We start from the raw sequence: 15293 nt of genomic DNA, 5'->3' as shown, positions 1-15293 counted from the left end.
ACAGCAAGAAGGTCCTGGGTTCGAACCCCAGGCTGTCCCAGGTCCTTTCTGTGTGGAGTTTGCATGTTCTCCCCGTGTCTGTATGGGTTTGCTCCGGGTGCTCTGGTTTCCTCCCACCATCAAAAAGACATGCATGTTAGGGTTACTACTGCCCATGCCCCTGACCAAGGCAACGGAAAGAAGAACTGGAGTTGGTCCCCGGGCCCTGCAGCTGCCCGCTCTTCCTATACAATAGGATGGGTTACATGCAGAGAACACATTCATTGTAACAATACAATTCGTTGTAAGAATACATGGACAAAATAAAGTGGTTTCTTTCTTCTTTTCTTCTTAACATCACAGAGTACCAAGACCAGCCTGCCACGTTTTTTACCTTTACATGGTTTTTAACCTATAGATGTCAGCAAACTCACCAAAATGGGCTTGTGTTTAGTGACTCTTTAAACGTGTATCCTTCCATATTCCCCTGGAAACCAAAAAGGCCATCAACAAGCCCACTAATGCCTGCAACAAACCACTTCCTGTATTGGTAAGTCAGACTGCCTTTGAATTACCTCAGGTTTTTTTTTTGATGTTGACATTAATATAAATCCCACATCTTGTTTGTGTTTGCAGAGAACTTCCCTCCTCAGATGATGCAGTTCACGTTCTCGCAATAAAAAAAAAACCCCAACAACAAAACAGGAAAAGAACAATGGGCCTCATTCATCAATCGTTTGTATGTACAAATTGGTTCTTACACACCCATGGAATTTTTTAGCCTTGAAGTTTGTCTCAGAGACTAATATAAAACCTGGGTAGCCCCTGAATTTAGACACCAACTGGCTAACACTGATGACTTTTCAAGCCTGGGTGATTGGTTGTTGCAAGAGGTAGACAATAGATGTTACGGGGAAGGAATTACAATAACCATCACGCTTTGCTTCTGACTGTTAGACAATCTTGCGCACTACAAAAATTCCATGGGTGTATAAGAACACATTTGTATGTACGAACGATTGATGAATGAGGCCCAGTCTCATGCACTGTTGCATTATATGCAAATGTCAGGGTTTGTATTTGTTGGGGCCACTTGGCCTCTCCAGACCGGTCGCCTCCTCTTTACGTGTCTATGTACACGCTTCTGCAAGTCACTTATACGTGTCCATATACACGTATTTCGCTCTCGCAAAAACGTGTCCTCTGACACGTACGTATTGTGATGTAGTGTTGGGCCTCTCTCAGTGGCAGTGAACAAAGCATACTCCCCAGAGTCCTGTTAAATCTCTTAGTTCCTCCGTTCCCCATGGGTTGGTATGCCATAGTGTGTGACTTAGAAACTCCTGATAGCCTAAGTAGTTCCACAATGAGCTCAATGTCAAAATTTGCCTCTTGATCTGGATGAATGCACCTGGAAATCCACACACGCAAAAGACGTTATCCCATAACTTCTTAGCAATTTGTTTCGCCGTTTGATTTATGCATGGAAAGGTATGGCCAACTTTGTAAAGTTATCTGTCAGAACAAGAACATCCACTGAACGCTGCTTGCTACCCTCTGCACTCCAAAAGTCCAAACACACTAACTCCATAGGAGCAGAAGTCCTGAGACTTTCAAGCGGAGCTCTGGTGGAAGGATCTGGTGTCTTGGCCAGAATGTACCTCTGACAACACTTGACGTAATCTTTGATCTGATGCTCCATCCTGGGCCAAAAAACCCCCAAAACAAAACATTGTCTGGTCACCTTTTCCACCAGACTTTGGGGTAAAACAAACTGGTGTCTCCTCTGTTTGCTTAAGGTATCATTGGTGACTCTGTAGAGCACTCCACTGAGGACTTTAAGTCTCTACCACTGCTTGATGAGTACCAGGGCCCCTGTGTCCAATCTAACTTTCTCGTGCCTTGAGGGTCTCTTTTGACTCAGAAAGGGCATACCTTTGAGATGCTAGGGTCCAATTCTTGGCTTTGTCAGAGCTCCTCCAGGGAGAGGTAGGTAACAGGTCCTGTCCTGTGCACAAGATGCTGAACGGACTGGACTAGCTGTGTTGCTCAGGACTCTGTGCCTGCATTCCATTGGTCATGAGCATCAAAGAAAGCTTTCACAACTCTGTTGCATTAAAGAAGGAGAGGATGAGACTGAGTTGCAGCACCTTACATTGAGCGCTATATAAAATGCAACTTGATTGATTGATTGACTGATCTCTTTGCGTGGTGATACTGGACCTTTAGACAAAAGACATTTTGCACTCCATTTTCACCAACTTCATCGGATTCGGCAAGCAGACTGTTTTAACACTCTGTGGTGGCTCTATGACCGACTGTCCTGGCGAATGGGGGCCGGTTCAGAATGTCAGCCACTATGTTCTTGCTTCCTGCAATGTGCTTCAGATTGAAAGTGTCAGGAGTGAGCTTGGCGACCCAGCGCTGTTCACAGGCAACAAGTTTGGGCTTGGTCATTATGCATGTGAGTGGGTTGTTGTCCGTCCATACCGCAAAGGAATTGCCCTTCAGCCAATGGGTGAATTTCTTACACACACACTCCATTTCAGTGCTAAAAACTCGAGCTGGTGAGTGGGATACCTTTTCTGGGACCTGCTCAGGGTCTTACTTGTGAAAGCTATGGGCCAAGTTTGACTTTATTTGTAATAATATGGCACCAAGCCCATCCAACGAATCATTGATTGACAGAATTAGTGGATGTGAGACATTGGCATGGGCAAGGACCACACAGTTCAACAGACTCTCTTTCAGACTGATGAAGGCGATGTCACATTCCAGAGTCCAGTCATCGGGCTTGAGTTCCTGTATGTCCCCACGTGTTTACCTTTACTTTCACTCTTCCTCTTCTCTTCTGTCCAGCAGTAAGAGCAAAGAGTGGCTTGGCGATGTAAGAGCAATTAGGGATGAAATGCTGGAAGTAAAATGTCATCCCCAAAAAGGATTTGATCCTCCGTATTGAGGGTGTACACCCATCATCTTCATTGAGATCAGAGTTTGACATCTTGGATATGACTTCGACCTTTGCTGGATCCACAGCTACCCCATTACCATCTATGATATGGTCCAGAAACTTGACCAATGCTTGGATCAGGTGGCACTTCCAATGGCCAGGCTTGAAGCAAGACAAACACAAGTGCTCCTGTCTGCAGTGTGTGAGTGGAGTGTTCTACAGACTTGCAAACCTTGCAGAATTTACTCTGTAACTGGTCAAATGAGTTCTGTCTAAACACTTCTTGGTTCTTTTGAGCGAGTGTATGGTCGAGCAATGAGGGTCTTTATGCAGTTATCGTTAAACTGAGGAGTGCGACACCTCAGCCTGGACAGGAGGCAACACTGAACAGCTGGATGAGGTCAACTCCTCAGATACAGCTGATTGAACACGAGCTGTCACATGTCTCACTGGGCTGGGACGACTTGGTTTGGCGAGTAATTGCTCCTTCAGTTCAATCTGATATCAGTAAACATGCTCCTGTATTTCACTAGCCATCCACTTGTCTGGTGCTTTGAACCGCAACCCTGCAGCAAGGGCGGGATCTGGACAATACTTGACAAATATCATGGTTACCTCTCAACGGGGATCATCAACATGTCGTCCTTGTCTACTCAAGCCCTCCTCAGCTGCATCGGTAGCCTTGTTAAGGCGGATCTAATACTCGACAGGGTTCTCTCCTGCTACAGGCACTGTGCTATAGAAGTCAGCAAGAGGCATACTTGAACATGTCACTTCACTGAAATGGTGGTTCAGTATGTCTGTGAGCTTCAGTGATGGGCTGCTACAGAGTGTTATCTTTACTATGTCTCTAGCCTGACCCCATTAACTTGGACAAAATCTGATACTGCTCTTCCAGTTGTACACTCCTCTTTCTCAAGTATGTGTCCATATGTTTTTCCCACTCATGTACTGAATGTTTGTCTGACCCATCTCCTCTAAAAACAGGAGTCTCTCTCACATCGGACTGCATGGCTAACTTTACACTGGTCAGGTTAAGTGTAGAGTCTGAGTGGCTGCCTTGCACCTGAGTTCTGAACTTGGGCCCCCTTGCCCTCATATGCCTGATTCTCCCTCTTTAGCTGAGCTAATTTAGTCTTTCCCACTTGCTGGGTGATGTGTGTGACGAGATGACTTTAAACCTGGGTCCCTCATGTCTGGAATGGCTGAAAGTGATCAGTGGGTCTATGGGTAGGAGATAGATGACTAGATAGATGGTTGGAGCTAAAGGCCAGTGAGCCTACATTACCTGAACCTCTAACGGGAGTATTACACAGCTCCCTCAAAAATCTTCCCCTCCCAAAACCAAGACCAGAATCAACAGTAGTAGGAACATCTTTTCCCTTTCCAACATTGGACGTCATTTTCCCCCCCTGGTTAAACACTTAGTTCAGTGTCACAATAAATATAGTGGAAAATGTCCTTCTAACTGTGACAGTGTCACTTCAATGAAACCTTCTAAAGGGGACCCTTGTGCTGACATGCAGCAACCTCCAGTGACCAAGCTGGTGTTGATCCCTGAGGTATTCGAGTCACGGCACCAATGTCGCCAGTCTGAGCCTGTCCCTGCTGATGGCCGGTGCTACCGCTCTGCATTGTGTGAAGATGATAGGCCTCTGGAGTTTCAGTTCAGCCGAATTGGTGGCATATTTATTCTGGGTGGAGTGATAATAAACAATTCAACAGCATTAAACTGTGGGGAAGACAGGTATGCCTCACAGCACACCTTTCTTCCCCACAGAGGGCCGTTAGCAGACTGAGGGAGGACAGCGCGGACTCTGTTGATGACATCATCACAGGTCAGAGGTGATAAAACTCCAAAATAAGACATAAAATAGCAGAATGCTCCCAAAACAATTTACTGTTGAAAACATTGCAAAATAATGATACAATAACATGAGGGATTTTTGGTGGAATACGTTGTACTTCCCCCCCCCTTTTTTTTCTCTCCCAATTGTACTTGGACCAAGTCCCAGCAGTCATTGGGCGGCAGGCGGGAAGACACCCTGGACAGGCTGCCGGGCCATCACAGGGCCGACTCGACACACACACACACACACACACACACACACACACACACACACACACACACACACAGGCCTGCCGCCCAATGACTGCTGGGATAGGCTCCAGCATCCCCGCGAACCTGAGAGCAGGATAAGCGGTTTGGATAATGGATGGATGTATTTGGCCAATTACCCCACTGCTCCACCCCCTCTGCCGATCCGGGGACGGCTGCAGACTACCACATGTCTCCTCCGATACACGTGGAGTCGCTTAGCCGTTTCTTTTCACCGTTTTTTTATTTTTATTCATTTATTCACCTGACAGTGAGGAGTTTCGCCGGGGGATGTAGCGCGTGGGAGGATCACGCTATCCCCCTCCCCCCGAACAGGCGTCCCGACCGACCAGAGGAGGCGCTAGTGCAGCGACCATGACACATACCCACATCCGGCTTCCCACCCGCAGACACGGCCAATTGTGTCTGCAGGGACACCTGACCAAGCCGGAGGCAACACGCGGATTCGAACCGGCGAACCCCGTGTTGGTAGGCAGCGGAACAGACCGCCACGCCACCCGGACGCCACTTTTTATATGCGCTACAGCAGGAGCATTGCAGGTGGGTTCAAACTCTTCCACCAAGGTGCGGATGGGAGGAGAAGTGGAGCAGGGGCAATCCTGAAGGGAGAGTATGTCGACTGTGTGGGAGGCGAAGCGAGTGTCAGACAGCAGAGTGATGAGTATGAAGCTGGAAATCCAAGGTGTATTGATGAATCGGCGCATATGCCCCGCAAGTTGGGCGTGAGACGGAAGAGAAAGAAGAATTCTGGAGTGAGTTGGATGACGTGGTGGAGAGGGTACCCAAGGAGGAGAGAGGGGTGATTGGAGCGGACTTCAGCGGGCATTCAGTCGCTCTCAGAAACCCGAGAGGTGACGAATTTAATTGAGACGATATGAGGTTTTGCCCACCCACCAGTCCAGTTGGTGGCGGTAATGCGCCAAATCCTTATTCGCCAACTGCCAATGAAGCGGAGGAAGAAGAAGAAGAAGGAGAAGGAGACGAAGAAGAAGGAGACGAAGAAGTAGAAGCAGAAGTAGAAGAAGAATATTTTTTTTTGTATCTGTTTCAACATGCGGTTATAGCGGCTGCATTGTAAACGTTCGGCACTCCGATGTTATCGTGGCTTTCGCCGTTATCGCGAGAAATCACGGGGGCACGCTCACCTGACGTCCGTCTGACAGCGAGCCGTGCGTGGAGTTTTCCCAGTCCTGATGGTGAATAGCTACCGCGGCGGCATCGGGCGGAGAAGAAGCCGCAGAAGGGGGAATCAGCGGTGGCTGGCGAGCAGCGATCTCAGAGTTAGTTTTTTGTAAGATCTGACGACATTACCCTACGTCCACTTGGAGATCCTTAAAACGCATAAAAGAAGGTTAGGGTGAAAAATAAAGAAAGATGGCGGCCGCGGCCTCGCCGGGCTCTGGCTCTGGCTCGTCCGCCTCCTCAGACTGGGTTGTGTTAAGAGACGGCTGCCTGCGGTGCGACGAGGAGGGCCTGCGGAGCCTCTCCTACCACCCGGCCCTCAACGCTATCCTGGCCGTAACCAGCCGGGGCAGCATCAAAGTCATCGACGGCACTTCTGGAGCCATTCTCCAGGCTTCCGCCTTGCACGGTGAGTATGGGCGCTCAACGCCAACGCCTCTTTTTAAAAAAAAATTATTATTATTATTTTTTAAGCGTTTTGCCTTTTATTCGGTAGGACAGTAGCGACGGACAGGGAAAACACAGGGTGAAGAGGCAAGGGGGGGGGGATATGCACCAAAATGATCCGAAAACGGTATTTGAACAAGGACGCTGCGATCAGGCCCGGGTTTCCATGGTATAGGCTCAATTCGGCTATCGTGGCAAAAACAGTTGCTATTGGCAACTTACCATGCTAGGGTGTTCAGATTCGGATTCCCGACACCTGGTTGTCAAGCGGCCGTTAACCCGGGCGGAGGAGGGTAAACCTCTGTTAACGCGAGCTGTCATGTGTTGTGGCCGGGTTTTGGGCCCTGTTAAAGCGTCCGCTCAGCTGTCGGCTGGCTGGCTGGCTGGCCGGGTCCCCTCGCTCACGGTGCGGGGAAACATGCCTACTGTTTCGGGCACACGGACTCGTCTTTCTGACATGACCTCCACGCGGTTAAAACGAAACAGGAAGTGGCACGGGGCTAACTAACGGCGGCTGTTGCCGAGCTGCCCCGTCTGGACACGGCTAACGCACCAGCTAGCTTAGACTAGCTAAGACAGCTAGCTAGTCTAACGTAGCCGAGTGAACCTAGCCACCTATGCGGTCCGGGTATATTGTACGTTGCGACGCATGGGAATACAATAGAAAACCCGGTATGTAGTAGCCAGCTTGAAATAGATACATATACTACTCGTAAAAACCTGTTATGCTAACACTTGTTATACGTTTATTGTTATTACATTCATAAAATATACCTAAACACTGGTGCTGTTGTAGTTGTATGCGAAAATGTTATGCTAATGCTAATAATATGCTAACTCTGATGTAATGTACCATCAGTTTGAACATCCTGGTGAGGTTTTTCTTATTGTCATATATTGTCAATAGAATTGCCAGTTGCAGAGCTAGCTCGACATGTCAGCCAGCTATCTGCTGGCTATCAAACTAGATGGTATGTCATTGCATGCACACTGTTACTCTTATCAGCCAGGCTAATGTGCTGGTGTCTGTCATCTTGTATGGGCTCATCTTCAAGTATTGGAACAGCTCGCATGTTGAAAATGTGTTTTTTTTTTGTTTTTTGCTGAACACATGATTCTGAAGGTCATATCATCAGTAAAGTTGTGGGATCTATGTGGCTGCAGCTTTTCCAATATCACATCACATTTAATGGATTTATTTCTCAGTTGTAACTCACTGAGATTTGTATTGGTGCTACTTTCAAGTTATTGTAAACACCAAACTTCCAACAAGGTTTGTAATTTCAATAATACTTGCTGCACATTCAAATGCTCCATTAGGGAAGTATAAAAAAGACCCTGTGAGAAGAATTAGTTTGTGACCTTTGTTAGTTCTCAAGGGGGTGGCACGGTGGCCCAGTGGTTAGCACTCTTGCCTCACAGCAATAAGATCCTGGGTTCGAACCCTAGGCCGTCCCAGGTCCTTTCTGTGTGGAGTTTGCATCTTCTCCCCTTGTCTGTGTGGGTTTCCTCCGAGTGCTCCGGTTTCCTCCCAACATCAAAAAGACATGCATGTTAGGGTTGATACTCCTGCCTGCACCCCTGACCAAGGCAATGGAAAGAAGAACTGGAGTTTGTGCCTGGGTGCTGCAGCTGCCCACTGCTCCTATACATGTGGATGGGTTAAATGCAGACAACACATTTCATTCTAAGAATACAATTTCAACTAAGGTGGCTTTCTTTCAAGCAGGCCTGAGCAACATTGTGATGTAGTTTAACTTTGCATAATGTGTAGACTCTTCATCAGGCATGAAACCAATGATTTGATCTACCTTTTCGTCAATTGCCATCAGTTGTTGATAATGGTTAACATATTTTGTGTATTTCTATTGGAAAACTGTATGGCTCCCATGTTCCTTGACACCATCTACCTTAAACACGTCCCCTTAATGCCACATGTGGTGTCATAGAATATTTTAACCACCTTGCTTGGTACATTTGACTTGTTTTATTGAGTATGGAGGAAGATTTGTTTGAATATTTACAACCGCACTTGCATTATACACTTTGCTGTGGATGTGGCATTTCCTATACAAAATTCTCTACTGGTACCCTCAATATTTTCACCTCAGCTTGATGCTAATCAACAGAACTAAAAGGCTGTCCTTTAAATGCCACATAACTGGCTCTTGCAGGCCTTCTTATGGGTCTTCCTTTTAGACTTGCGATCCTTTACTGTCAACAAGGATATTAAAACATGAAAAAGATGCTAAGGACTTAAAGGTTTTCAGTTTATGTTTATTGCTGTTGAAAACAGTCATTGCTTCTAATGCTAATTCCTCGGGTAACACTTGGCAATACTTTGGGGGCAGGGAGCAGGCGTCTATTTACAAATACCTCCATTGATACTGCAGTAAAGAAATGTAAAAAAAGTGATGCTGTTCAGTTGGAGCAGTGACTAGTCTAGATCATCCATTGATATGCCACAGGAGGCAGAAAAAGGTAAATAAAATGTTGCCCTTTATGGCTAGTTGAAGTTTAGGGATGAATTAATAAACTAGGAAGTTTTATTGATACATTTTAACTCTTACTTTAAATAAGCAAGGTTAACATTATTAACATTATTGATCATGACATTATTTATCATTATTAATCATGAACATTATTAACATTATTATGGGTGGCATGGTGGTGCAGTGGTTAGCGCGGTCACCTCACAGCAAGAAGGCCCTGGCTTCGAGCCCCAGGGTAGTCCAACCTTGGGGGTCGTCCTGAGTCATCCTATGTGGAGTTTGCATGTTCTCCCCGTGTCTGTGTGGGTTTCCTCCGGGTGCTCGGGTTTCCTCCGGGTGCTCCGGTTTCCTCCCACAGTCCAAAGACATGTAGGTCAGGTGAATCGGCCATATAAATTGTCCCTAGGTGTGTGTGTGTGTGTGTGTGTGTGTGTGTGTGTGTGTGTGGGCCCTGTGATGGCCTGGCGTCCTGTCCAGGTTGCCCCCCCGCCTGCCGCCCAGTGACTGCTGGGATAGGCTCCTGAGCGACCCTGAGAGCAGGATGATAATGGATTTCTGACATGTGAGCAATAATGATTAATAACATCCATCCATCCAGTATCAGTTTCGATAATGGATGCATGGACGTTATTAATCATTATTGCTCACATGTCAAAAATAACAAGTAGTTGTTATTGCACATTAATACCTCAAAATTCCTTTTGAGTTGTCAATAAGGGGTTGGAGGTGAAGAGTCACTTTTTTGCATAGCCATAATTTCTCAAAAAATGACTCATCAAACTTAAAATTAGGTGTCAAATTCAGCCTGCTTGAATGAAAACAAAACGGCTCGCCAGTGATATTTGCTTTTGAGAAGGCCTGTGAGTTGACCTCTGTAAAAGTGTTCCTAGCCATAAACTCGCGATAATATTTAAAGTGGTTGTGTTGACTGTGGCTGAAAAGTTGGCTGGTATTTCCCTTTTCATGCTGTTATATCTGCTTGTGTCAATTTTTGGAAAAAACAGCCTTGCTTAAAACCTGACAACACTCTTGTTGCATGCTAATATTTTGATTTTCAACTCCTTGACCTTTGTCCCTGCCTTTACTCCTTCCCAAAGTCAGGCCGCTTTCACACGGCTGTTGTGGGGTTAAAATGTTGGTTTTGGTGAATTTGGTAATTGCGTAGTACTGCATGGCCACGTCACGTTAGTCTTGGTGGGGGGGGGGGCTGTTGACAGTAAGTAGTGTTACTCAATAGGGAATCACTGATTATCTGCCCCTTGTTAACTGTGGTGGATGCATTGACTTCTGTGCTCGATGGTGCTGCAGCCGTCTGATGATTGTTTCCTGACAAAGAACAGTTAAATGAAGTAGGGAAGCTGGTCAGTAGAAAGCACATGTTTTCAAGAGGACTTGTCCTTAAAACCATTATATTTGTCATCCACTTTTTTTGTTTGAAGTAAGAAGTCCTTCTCAAGAAGTGGTAGAACTTGCAGAAATATTCAACTACGCATGGGGCATCCAGGTGGCGTAGCGGTCTATTCCGTTGCCTACCAACACAGGGATCGCTGGTTCGAATCCCCGTGTTACCTCCGGCTTGGTTGGGAGTCCCTACAGACACAATTGGCTGTGTCTACGGGTGGGAAGCCGTATGTTGGGATGTGTCCTGGTTGCTGCACTAGCGCCTCCTCTGGTCAGGCAGGGAGGGGCGCCTGTTCGGGGGGGATCTGGGGGGAATAGCGTGAGCCTCCCATTTGCTACGTCCCCCTGGTGAAACTCCTCACTGTCAGGTGAAAAGAAGCGGCTGGCGACTCCACATGTATCAGAGGAAGCATGTGGTAGTCTGCAGCCCTCCCTGGATCGGCAGACGGGGTGGAGCAGAGACCGGGACGGCTCGGAAGAGTGGGGTGCTTGGCCAGGTACAATCGGGGAGAAAAAGGGGGGGGAAATCCAAAAAAAGAAAACTATGCATGTTAGCTTTATAATGATTATGAAGACTAGAGACCAATCTGTCCTCCCTGGCTGCCTGGTTCCCAGTACTGCACGACTAATGTCCTTACTGAGTTATGCTTTGTGTACATGGAAAATTAACCTTACTGACCAAAGGCTAGCTTATGACATCTAGGGGATAACGTGTATGGCGAAGCTCACTATTCTGATCACAGAGACACTTACTCCACCTGTCCACCTTCTTGACCTGTTCTGTAATGTGTAATGTGTACAACAGACCTCCATCCGGTTGTGTCTGTAAACTCTGCACTCCTGACACTTTGGCCGTGTGTTCTGTTCTCTTGTTGCAGCTAAACCGGGGGGTCGTGTCAGGTGTCAGTACCTCCTCGCTGTCGACAAGGTGCTTTTCGTTGACGATTACGTTGTGGGATGTAGGAAGGACTTGAATGGCATCCTACTTCTGGACACAGCCCTTCAGCCTCCGGTTTCCAAGCCTGAGGATTTAGTCCAGCTGGAGTTGCCCGTCACAGAGGTAAGCGAGGGGAGGGATCTGTCTGTCTGCTGTCTTTTGTTTTCCTTTTTTCTTTTCTTTTTTTCTTCTTTGTTTTTTTCTTGAAGATTAATTTTTTTTTTTGCGTTTACCACCTTTACTTGATAGTGACAGTAGAGAGACAGGAAAGGCAGGGGCGCGAGAGAGGGGATGACATGTAGCAGAGGGCCTGGGGCAGATTCGAACCAAGGCCGTTGCGGCAAGGGCCTAGCCCCATAAAGCCAGCAGGGCACTCCATGTCTTTTTATTTTTCAAATGTAGACATTGATATGAGCAAGCAGTCCATGTTCAGCAGGCATCACAGCTCAGCGTTGTTAACCTCTCGGTATGGCTTTGTTATTTGACACCAGTGTTTGTATTCCCACGTGGAAGTGGAAGTAGTGATTAGACTCAGCCCCCTCACTTCCATCTAAGAGATGTGAATACGAAAAGTAGGGCTGCACGGTATAATGTTTCAGTATCGTCATGGCGATGTGCGACTGCTAAATAGTCACATCGTAGGCAAATTAACTCAAACACCTCATGCTGCAACTTTTTGCTGCTTGATACAGAAGGAAAACTTGTGCAGCTCTCATTTTCCATAGCTCATCTAGTCTGTCTGATACGACATAATGTACTCCGATTTAATGTTTGGAACGTTGTCATTTCTTGCTCCGTTTGGACAAATGACACACGGATGTGTTCGTTTGCTTCTTGGCTAGTGATGCGTGGATCGCAGTTGTATCCACAGGCACCACGGTTAAACTGCGGCTCGGGCGGGCTGAGTCATAAAAATTAACATTCTGATTAATGGTGGATTGGTTATGGGTGAGTGAGGTAATACATAAGTAATGAGGAAAATATTAATTACATTCTCTAAAAGGTGAACATATCTTAAGCTTCATTTTTCATCAGACATGGATTAGCAGACTAGACTCCCGTTGCGCCATTTGCAGCGTCCGTTTCCCATAAGCAGCAATGGAGGCAAAAAAGATCTGAGCGAAGAAAAAAGGGAATCGAAAACAAATCAAAATTAAAAAAGAACAATCCCATACAGGATCGGCCAAAGCCTGGGTTGTTAACAGGCGCCATTGGTACTGTGCCCTCACGGTATCGATGGAAACTGTAAAATCCGCTGTGGCGACCCCTGAGAAACAGGGGATAAGCCGAAAGAAGATGTGTATGTGGCTGCTTGCTTTTTAGTATTGCATTCCAATCCGGTGTACAAGAGGAGAGCACAACGCCCATATCGGCTTCAGCGTTTAGTCTCTTTCTGGTGAAAACCGAAAGTGTGGTAGAAATACCAATGACGTTGGGGCGGCACGATGGCCCAGTGGTTAGCGCTGGGCCATTGTTCGAACCCCAGGCCATCGTTCGAAACCCAGGCCGTCCCAAGGTCCTTTCTGTGTGGAGTTTGCATGTTCTCCCTGTGTCTGGTTTCCTTCGGGTGCTCCAGTTTCCTCCCACCATCAAAAAAACATGCATGTTAGGGTTAATACTGCCCGTGCCCCTGAGCAAGGCAATGGAAAGAAGAACTGCAGTTGGTCCCCGGGCGCTGCAGCTGCCCGCTGCTTTTATACAATAGGATGGGCTAAATACAGAGAAAATTTCATTGTAACCGGTACAATGACGAAATAAAGTACCTTCTTCTTCTATCAATGAGGTTCCTCATGTGGCTCAAAGGTGTACTGCAAATATGAATGTAAAATAAAAGACTATGGAAGAAATTCCGCAAATTAATTTGATAACCCACATAAAATCTCCTGCAACGCGACCCCAGTATCTGGGAAATCTGGGAATGGCTGTCCTATACAACAGCTGCAAAGCGCTGTAGGTTTATGATAGCCACAAAACTGGTGTCCCAAACATGGTGTAATACATAAGCATATCATCACCATCTCCTCCTCTTCCGATATGAATGGTGAAAGGCACCGCTCACTTTTCACAATTTCCCAACACCTCCCCTACAAATTCACTCCAATCATTCTGGAATGATTAATTCTTTCCAAATAGAGCTATTCAAGTCAACCAGTGAAAGTTCCTGTATTTTTTCATATCGCAACACATATCGCAGAAAAAGAGGTATTGTAACATGATCCTCATCGTTTAAAGAGTGGCCACTGGCCTGTAGATGGTGTAGACTGTGGAGTCCTGGCCTGACATGTTGGCTCTCCTGTGTTGTGCCATCCTCTTGGCCAGCGTCTGTTTGGTTCCCCCAATGTACAATTCACGGCAATCCTCCTGGCACTTAACAGCTACACTATATTGCTTTGTTTGTGTTTGTTGACCCGATCCTTGGGGTTGACTAATTTCTGGAGCAGTGTGTTTTGGAGTTTGAAAGCAACTGTTTGGAAAGTACGTGTCTCAACTGTTCTGACACTCCCGCCACGTATGGAATCACCACTTGTTTACACTTAGACAGCTGTTGTCCTTCTCTCCTCGATCGGCGGGTGCACTGTTTGGGCGTCTTCCTGACTTTGACAAACGCCCAGTTAGGATAACCACGCTCACCCAGGGCCTGTTTAATGTGGGGTTTCTCCCCTTCCCCGCCCGCTGTGTCAGTGGGGACGTTGTCAGCTCGGTGGTCCAGCGTCCTGACGACTCCTAGTTTGTGCTCCAGTGGATGATGAGAGTCAAACCTTAAGCACTGATCAGTATGTGTTGGTTTACAGTAAACATGAACAATTAAATGTCCCCCATCACCAATTGCAATTTCACAGTCTAAGAAGGCTAACCTGTCATTTTTGCATCCTCCCTGGTGAACTTGATGTGGGTGTCCACCGAGTTGAGGTGGTCGGTGAAATGTAGTACATCCTGAGATTTAAGTTTAACCCAGGTGTCGTCCACAAATCGGAACTAAAGGCTAAGTGATGTCCCTGAATAGGACATCAGAGTCACTTTCCACTTTCCCCATATACAAGTTGGCCACTACCGGTGAAACTGGGGAACCCATAGAACAGCCATGCTTCTGCCTGTAGTACTGCCTGTAGTACGTATGTGAAGTATGTGGACTGAAGACGACACAGCTTCAGGAGCAGACATACTTGGTCGGTGTTAAGGGTGGTCATATTACTAAGGGTGGGGTCGTCCTGTGATTTCATACAGACTACCTCCACTGCTTCATCAGCAGGAACGCACGTGAAGAGAGACATAACAGCATGAGACCATTGTTTCATCCCTCTCCATAATGATGTCCCTCTCACCCTATCCACAATATCTGGTGTTCTGAATGTGATGTTCATTACTGCCTACCAACAGGTTAAGAACAGATGCCAGAAACTTAGAGAGGTTATAGGTCACCGAGTTAATCATACAAACAATAGGCCATAGTGGCACATCCTGATTATGTATCTCAGGTTAACCATCCAGACTAGGTGTAGTGTCCCCTGGGTATAATCTGTGGTATACCATTCTGTCAGTAGCATTGTCTTGTTCTAACAGCTTCAGACAATACATCAACTTTTTCTTGTGACCACTGCCTGGGTCTGGTTTCAGGGGCTCATAAGTATTCATGTTGCCCGGTAACATCATAACTTTCTCCTGATAGTCTGTCTGGTTTAATAAAACAGTGCATCTGCCTTTGTCCGCTGGAAAGATGATGATGTTGTTGTACTCACTGAGAGTTGTGAGTGCATTCTTCTCGACTCTACTGATGTTGGATGGCAA

The 15293-nt window shown here is 46.6% G+C and overlaps 1 protein-coding gene across 1 annotated transcript in view; it reads left to right on the top strand.

Annotated features, from left to right (window-relative positions):
- The first annotated feature begins 6036 nt into the window (after positions 1-6036).
- birc6 (baculoviral IAP repeat containing 6) overlaps positions 6037-15293 on the top strand; it is a 274230-nt gene continuing 264973 nt past the window's right edge. The window contains exons 1-2 of the mRNA XM_056291274.1: positions 6037-6639; positions 11449-11630. Coding sequence (XP_056147249.1) covers positions 6423-6639; positions 11449-11630 — 399 coding nt within the window. The 5' untranslated portion in view covers positions 6037-6422. The remainder of the gene's footprint in view (positions 6640-11448; positions 11631-15293) is intronic.

The sequence above is a fragment of the Lampris incognitus genome, chromosome 13 (genome assembly GCF_029633865.1).
Source record: "Lampris incognitus isolate fLamInc1 chromosome 13, fLamInc1.hap2, whole genome shotgun sequence".
Taxonomy (NCBI): domain Eukaryota; kingdom Metazoa; phylum Chordata; class Actinopteri; order Lampriformes; family Lampridae; genus Lampris; species Lampris incognitus.
This window is presented reverse-complemented; position numbering and strand designations above follow the sequence as displayed.